An 8,494-nucleotide genomic window follows, 5' to 3' on the forward strand; every position below is an offset into this window, starting at 1 on the left:
GAAATTCCCATTATACTGATGTATTATTTGTCAGCGGTAATTGCCGTGGGGGTATTTTGGTAAGTTTATAATCACTCTGCCCAACCCCTCTCCATACAAAACCCTTCTCCACGCTTGGACAGATTCCATTGAAAAAAAAGAAAGAGAGGGAGATGGCGAGCGATTTAACCGCGAAACTCCTCGCCGGCGAGAAGAAGAGGGAGGTGGTGGCGGCGGCGGAGGAGGAGGAGGAGGAGAAGTTAAGTAGAAGGCTGTGGGTGGAGAACAAGAAGCTGTGGGTGGTGGCAGGGCCGTCCATCTTCACGCGCGTCTCGACGTTCGGCGTGACGGTCATCAGCCAGGCGTTCATCGGCCACATCGGCGCCACCGAGCTCGCCGGCTACGCCCTCGTCTCCACCGTCCTCATGCGCTTCGCCAACGGCATCCTGGTAAACCGTCCGATCCTCATCCCGCGTCTCTCCTTCTCTTCCCTTTTGAACCATAAACAACCTTGAACGTCATCGAAAGGTACATGGTTGGCAGGACACATGGACTCACAGATGCGTGCATGGTCCATGATTTAGAAATGTCGTCCAAGGTACACGCACACGTAGGACACCATTGGTGCCAAGCACGAATCTTAGGGGTTAATGATGAAAAAAAGGGAACTGCGCGTTTTCAGATGGCCGAACCAATTATCTCTACAAACCTAATTTAGTCCTTTCAGATTCGTGTTTAGTCCATCTGAACCCGGACCGCGGTTAACTCCCTTGTTTACCCGCCTACACAAATCTCAAAGCGAGCAGCGGACGATACGCTGAAAGCAAAAAGTGTCATGCGGAGCTCGCACGGCTCTCAAAGTACCCTGAGCTGTGCTCTGCAACGGAAATGGAGATCGGAACCGGTCCGACCTATGCGGGGACCAGAAAACGGGACTGGGTCTTGGGGGAAGGTAATATGGGGGACAGAGGTCCGCGTTGCGCGGGCAGCTGTGCGGCCCGGCGGGCGACTGGCGGTCATGTTTCATTTATGGGTCCGACATCGGGTACGGTGTGTAAGATGTTGGTTAGTAGAGATTAAATGGCAATCTACCAAAGAAAAAAAAAAGAGTAAGGAAAGAAAAGCTCTCAAAAACTTAGTTTCAGAACTTGTAGAATTTTAATCTTTTAGTTTCAGAACTTGTAGAATTTTGATCTTTTAGTTTCAGAACTTGTAGAATTTTTCTCCCTTTTTCTGACCTTAATAATTTGGATGAAACAAATAAAGGTTCGTGAACTTACAAAATGGGAGAGTGCGGTGATAGATTGGGGTTGAAGGTTGTTGTCTTGGTCACCATTTTGTCGTCTGGTCTTTGCGTCGGCTGTCATTACGTGCGCAATGGACCCAAGAATTAAGCTTGAGAAGGACATAAGTTCTATCTTTTTGTACATTTGTAGGTTTTCTTTTTTTTTCCCTATAATATTTTTAAAATTTTCCAAATCAAAATTCTCATTTTTTTTTTGTTTTAGAATTCATATTTTAAAAAATAAAAACGGACTTCCCACCGTCCTGTGGCCTTGATATTCTACAAAGACTTAAAAGCTGTACATCCTTTGGGTTGCCAAGCTGAATGAGTCTTGTAGCATTAATTGGATGGGTCCCACTTATAGTTTGGAGTATCCCCTCAAAGTCTTATTCATAATTTTGCTCCATGCTGGCTCTATCTTTGGGATGTTTGTGTATCAAGGGTATGACTGATGTATATTTTCAGAATGGTGCTGAATTTTTGGGATCTTATCAATACTAAGGCAATTATATGTCTTTTAAAGATAAAGACACTTACAGTACCACATTTATAAAAAAAGGTAGTGCAATATTAGAGTATTGCAATGCGAAGGAGGTGTGGGTGGAGAAAAGTGAGAAAGAAACGTATGGAACCATCCCTCTTCAGTCCCAATAAAATTAAAAAACAATTGAAAGGTTATTTTCTTCTCTTGCGTGAGATCTTTTTCTACCACTTATTCTTTCTTCTTGGTTGTTCTTGTATCTCTTATTTATTAACTTAATGAAAATAGTTAGGTTTCACCTAATCTTTTTCCAGAAAAGATCACAAAAGAGAAATGAGTCTCAAGCTTTGACAAAAGAAACATGGAGGAGGTAGATTGAAATGATGAAGTCTTTTGTAATGGGGATTCAGTGCAAGTATAGATGATGGATTTACCAAACAGCTCTGTCCATTATAACAGCTACCTAAACTCCTCAAGCAAATCGACCAAAGGAGAATTGACTCAATTGAGCGTACCTTTTTTTTTTGTGGTTAAAAAGCATTTGCAGTTTTTGTTATAATCACCACTTTTTTTTCCAAAGTTTAAGCTGATAGGATAAGATAGATTTATTTATATATTTTATATTTTCTCATTCTCTCTCACATGTGAGGCGGACTTCTCTTTTAATGGGTGAGCTCAATATGTGAAATTTTTTAATAATGAAGTTAAAGAGTGTGGAGACAGGATTCACACTCAGAATCTCTACTCTGATACCATGTTAAAATCACTACTTTTTTAAAAAACTAAAGATAATAGAATGAGGTAGATTTATTTATATATTTTATATTTTTTTATAGTTTTTGTGACACGAAACCACCAATGACTTAGGAGAGGTCAAGGGTTTGAATCGAGAAGGTCACCCTCACTATATTTCTGAAAAAAATATGAAACCATAAACAATCAGAACTTTCAGGCAACTTTATATGAAACAAAAATAAATTGTAAAAGATTTCTCTATATTATAGGTTGTGGTAGTAATCAAATAATGATCTTTAGTTTAGTGATTAACTCTTCAATCTATTGTAGATGAGCTGAGCTTGTTATTAGCTTTATCACTCCGACTCCTAAAGCATGCAACCTTTTTCTTGAGAAAACTAAAACATGCAAACCTACACCTTTTTCAAACTTCAGTTAAATACTTGATAGAACTTGATCTGCTGATTGGCACCTCTCACCATGATACTTGTGGAGCTTTAGATTCAAACATGGAAGGTGGCACTCCTGTTTTATAACTCGAGACAAATGAATGAGTGATAAAAAAAAAATCATAATTTTATGAAAATGTAAAGTGTGATTCATTACCAAGTAAAATGACGATATGCACAAAATCTTATAGGAGAGAAATGATGCATACACATGGAAAACCGCCTTGTCTCAGCTGGTCAGCATTTCTCCCCCATAGACGTCGAGGGCTCAAATTCTGGTGGCAGCAACCTTTCCTTATTTCTAAAAAAAGGGTAGGTGGGGAAGATGTCCAAACAAAGGTATGCCATGGCCATCTGCTCACTTGTGTGAAGATATAGATGGACTGCCATATATAAGTAAATGAACATCATTGAGTTTGACCCCATGGATGCTGTTTGTAAAACAATGGCAGTGCATCATCCTTTCCTGACTCGTCTAGATTACCTTTATTTTAGAAAAGAACTCTCCTAGAATTCCAGTGTGGTTCTTTCGTTACTACCATCGGTTGTTCCCTTGTATCCTTTTGTTAGGAATAGCTGCTCCTTTCGCCATTGCTGCAATTATCTGTTAACAGAAGCATACAGAGTGCATCCCTTGACGAAAAGTACGTAGCTTTATTAGCAAGTGGTACGCACCAATTTTGGAACAACATGATCGAATAAATTGACAGAGGTAACACCAGAAATTTTTAAGGCTTGTTTGTGATACGCACGTGGATGGTGGACCTCATCATCATCTCTGTACTGTCTGAAATCTTTAAAGGATGTTCAATGGATGCTTAATCCCTGGTTTCTTCATAGTGAAGCAAGACAGTGATTTGTGCTGCAATTAACACTAACAGCTTGGAGCTTGTCTCCTCCTTTTTCTCAGCAAAGAGGAGAGAAGAAATCTTAGATCTATAGATTGACTAAAGAGTCATGCAGTATCCTCTTTCACTCACTAATTTCAGGATAAGACATTTTACTATACTGAAAGTACTTGATGACAGCAAATCTTAAATAACGGATGTATTGATGTGGTTTCTATCTTCTACGTACCATGCAGCTGGGCATGGCAAGTGCATTGGAAACTCTCTGTGGGCAATCTTATGGTGCAAAACAATACCACATGCTGGGCATCTATCTCCAAAGGTCTTGGATCATCTTGTTCATCTGCAGCTTAATAATCCTTCCCGTCTTTGTCTTCACGACTCCGCTCCTGAAGCTACTTGGCCAAGAGGAGTCCATCGCGGAAATGGCCGGCACCATCTCACTATGGTTCATCCCGGTCATGTTCTCCTACATATTGGCATTCACACTCCAAATGTATCTCCAAGCTCAGAGCAAGAACATCATCATCACATACTTGGCAGTCCTCACACTTGCTATCCACGGCGCTCTCTCATGGTTCATGACCATAAAGCTTGGCCTGGGGCTTCCCGGCGTGATGGGCTCGATGATCTTGGCAATGTGGGTCCCCGTATTAGGTGAGCTGGGTTTCGTGTTCTTCGGGGGGTGTCCTGAGACTTGGACAGGGTTCTCATTTGCTGCTTTTAAGGATCTGTGGGCAATCATCAAGCTCTCTCTGTCATCCGGCCTCATGCTATGGTACTAGCTTCCTTGTCCTCTTATTTAAGCATATTATCACTTCTTCAACGATGACAAGCCTTAACACCTCGACTTGTAAAAAAGATTGGTTCGTTCTTGGATATTTTTGCTTATAAGTAGCTTTCTAACTATGTAGTCTGGAGCTGTGGTACAACACCGTCTTGGTTCTTCTAACAGGATATATGAAGAACGCAGAAGTTGCCCTAGATGCTCTCTCCATCTGGTACTCATATTGCTCCCATGGAATTCCATGTCTCTTTGCAGCTTCTGAATCAATTTTCTTTTCATGCTTGATGTGATGCTGGTTTCTATATCAACTTGTCTTCATTTATTCCGACAGCCTCAATATTAATGGATGGGAGATGATGATTTCTGTTGGCTTCTTGTCTGCAGCAGGGTACCTCCACTCTTCTAACATTTTATCTTATCCTGATTTCAGATGTAGGATTAATCTGGTCTCACTTTGCACATTGAGAATTATAACAATTACCGAGGCATATGTTGTCAACTGAGTTGAACAGCAGTTTATGATTTCTCTCTCTCAAAAAATATTAAGGCATCCATAATTAACACTACTTCACACCTCTTTCTCTCTCTCAAAAAAAAAAAAAAGATCACTGTATGCTGGACAACAATGGCTAGCTAGGTGTTCTTTTTGATTTGTGATATAAATTCTTTTCTTGAGTATTGAGAATCCATCGGAAGTTTTGTTCTGCCCTTGAATTTAAAAAAATATATATACAGAGTTCGGGTGGCAAATGAACTTGGAGCAGGGAGTGCAAAAAGGGCAAAGTTCTCCATCGTCAACGTAGTGCTTACATCCTTGATCATTGGATCTGTGCTATTCGTGCTGTTTCTGATGTTCCGTGGCAAACTTGCTTACATATTTACTGAGAGTGATGCAGTGGCCAGAGCAGTTGATGACCTCTCTCTGCTATTGGCTTTCTCCATACTGCTGAACAGTGTTCAACCAGTGCTTTCAGGTATGTCTCTTTTGAAAATCTATTTGAGGCACATTCGCATAGCAATATGATGATATTAACTACGTCACCTTATTAGGTAAAATAATAAAGAGCCCTCAAGATAGTTCTTTTAAAATCCTAGGAAACTCCTAAACCATTATTGATGCTCGAAGATTTCTGATACTGTTGATATTAAAATGTCTATAGAAAACTGTGAAATTTTCAAAAGACTGCATTTGGTAATGCATGATGTTCAATTACTCTGAGTCAGTTGAAATAACTTTTGATTGGATCTGCATCAACCCCTCCTTGGAAGAACCATAGATGCATATGAAGTATGTGGAGAGCGATACCTCTACATGTTTCTTCAATGAAGTTACCCTATATTGTTAAAAGAATGTCATCTTTGTTCCTTTCCTACCTCATCAACCTAGATAAGGATAATCCTGGGGGAAAATATGCTTAAGAATTCAACCATGGAGTAAGCAGTTCTTCAGTCTTTCTATGTGCGTCAGTTGTCAAAGATATGGGATAAGCTCTTGAAATTATGAGAAAATTGTACTTAAATTTTTAAATATCAAAACCTACTAGTTCAGAACATCTCTAGCTATGGATTTGGGTTCATGAATTCTTCGCTCGGTTGAATTCTTAGTTTAGGGCTCCAAAAAACACGAGCAAAACATTATTATTCTTGACAAATTCGATCTAAGAGGAACCATGGGAAATTAGGACATTAAGCAGATTCCACAATGCAATTTTGGCAACATGAAGCTTGTTTAAGTAACTAATTGTTCCCAAAAGATTAAGCTAAGATGGAAAAGGTCGACAATGTATATGCTTAACATCGCTCAGTGAAGCCCAGATCATTCACGGAGGCATAACAATGATTGAAATGAGTCAAGACTATCAAAATAAGTAACTAAGTAAGAGGTTTCGAACTTATGACCTTCAGCAAACCTAAGCTCTGTACCATGTTGAGTAACATTTTGATCCCAAAAACTTAAGCTAATAGAGAAAGGGTCAACAATGTATAATGGGCATAACAAAGCCATTATGTGTAGGTTTTGTGAAGCTTTTGAATTTTATCTTAAGATGAAATAAGTTATGACTTATTTGTTGGAATCATTTATAGTTTCCTTTTATCTGAACTTAAGCACATGATCTCCTCTCATGTGTACAGGGGTTGCCGTTGGTGCTGGTTGGCAGAGTGTGGTTGCTTACGTAAACATAACATGCTACTACTTGATCGGCATTCCTCTAGGAATTGTGCTTGGTTATGGGCTCAATTTTCATGTGAAGGTTAGAAATGAATTCCATATCTTAATGCTGTTGTTTTGCATCTCAAATCACACCAGTCTATCACAACACATAAGGACTTGCTTGAGGTTCTTCTCCACCAAAAAAAATAAAAAATAGAGGCAGCACTATTTATGTTCGGTCCCTTGGCACCATGGAGGAAAGAATTATTTGCAGAGAACACTGATATTGTTTGAGCGTCTAATGTTTGCTATAAAAGAAAAAAAAAAAAAAAGATTAGAGCATCAGTTGACTGTTTAGCTCTATGTGGCCACACTAAATTTGAATGATAGTGCAGCTACAGGCCTCAATGAAAGATATTAGAAATGCACCCTGAAAAGTTTTTCTATAGATTTTCTTAAAAAAAGTTTAATTATGCTGTTGTTCATAATGTCCCCCAGTTTGTTCCGGGATAATTTCATACTGTAAAATTAGGAAATAAGAGCTAAATCTTTTCCACTCGAACTCATTGCAGGGGATTTGGATTGGAATGATCATCGGTACAGCTGTTCAAACTATAGTACTTCTGGGCATTACTATGAAAACGGACTGGGAAAAGCAGGTAATCCAAACAATGCATGCATTGATGCTCTTATTGTTGTCGAGTCATTATAATTGCATGCACTGTTCCTAAGTAACACTAGGGAGAAAAATGATGCATTTCTGTTGTCGGACTTGGATGGAGTTATAAGCATAAATATATGCACTCACTTACTCTCAGAAGCATGAATGAGTTGTTATTTTTGACTGGCTTGCAGGTAGTTCTGTCTCGAGAGCGCTTAAAAAAGTGGTATATGGACGCAGCAAGGAGGTCAAATGGTTCTAGGGGAGCTGCTTAGGCTCTTTTTTTCCCAATACATCCAATTATTTTTTATGAGGAAAAAGAAGGATGGAAGCATGGTATTTGCCATTTCACTTTAAAAAAAAAAAAACTTCGTCCAATAGCTCTCCCAAACTAAAGGAAGCAGCCTCTTGTTATGCTGCCTTGCATATCAACACCCAGACCATACTCTATAGCCATTCATGAGGAATCTGGTGGCACCGTTAGTTTAATGAAGCTGAAAGAAATGAGCAGCACCGGTTCGAACCCGAACAGTAGCAGTTCCATTAGGAAAAAAATGAAAACTCGAATTTTCATTTTTCGCTAATGGCTACGTGATGGGGAGTTCAATTTGATCGTGTCGAGACAGCTATGGCTAAATCATTGTTATATTTGTTCTTGCGGGATGCTTTGCTCAAAACCAAAAAAAAATTCCAGTCAATGCACCCTCTTTCTGTGGCAGTATTTTATTGTGCATATATGGCTGTAATAAAAAGTTGTGGAAGCGTATGAGACGCAGGAAGATCAAAATGAAGCCCATTTGTCACTTAAATCGTTCTTTTCTTAATGTTTCTTCTCTGCTTCTTCTCTGCATGTTTACATGTTTTCGATTGATGTTTATGGAGCTAACAAGAGCTAATCAAATGAACAAACCACTCCATTTCTGGGAGCTAATCTTAAACAACAGTGGATTCGTGCGAAGGCAGATGAATCCTCTTCCACGCGAAAGAAACACCCCCACCCCCACCCCTTGCCTTGGTACAGAAACTTTTGAAACTTCTAAAAGCAGCTTCCTGCATTCAGGTTTTCATACAAATCACTGCATTATTAGGGCTCGGTACAGCCACACGGGTATTGCTT

General features: G+C 39.5%; 1 protein-coding gene across 1 annotated transcript; it reads left to right on the plus strand.

The window, feature by feature from the left end:
* Window positions 1–120: 120 nt before the first annotated feature.
* LOC103709068 (protein DETOXIFICATION 21-like) lies at window positions 121–8,187 on the plus strand. The gene is made up of 8 exons (XM_008794248.3): window positions 121–428; window positions 4,014–4,555; window positions 4,692–4,778; window positions 4,896–4,952; window positions 5,300–5,538; window positions 6,698–6,816; window positions 7,289–7,375; window positions 7,572–8,187. The coding sequence occupies exons 1-8, from the start codon at window positions 153–155 to the stop codon at window positions 7,650–7,652; spliced, it is 1,488 nt and encodes a 495-aa protein (XP_008792470.1). The 5' UTR covers window positions 121–152; the 3' UTR covers window positions 7,653–8,187.
* The last annotated feature ends 307 nt before the right edge of the window (window positions 8,188–8,494 follow it).

This window comes from Phoenix dactylifera, chromosome 3, assembly GCF_009389715.1.
Source record: "Phoenix dactylifera cultivar Barhee BC4 chromosome 3, palm_55x_up_171113_PBpolish2nd_filt_p, whole genome shotgun sequence".
Classification (NCBI taxonomy): Eukaryota; Viridiplantae; Streptophyta; class Magnoliopsida; order Arecales; family Arecaceae; genus Phoenix; species Phoenix dactylifera.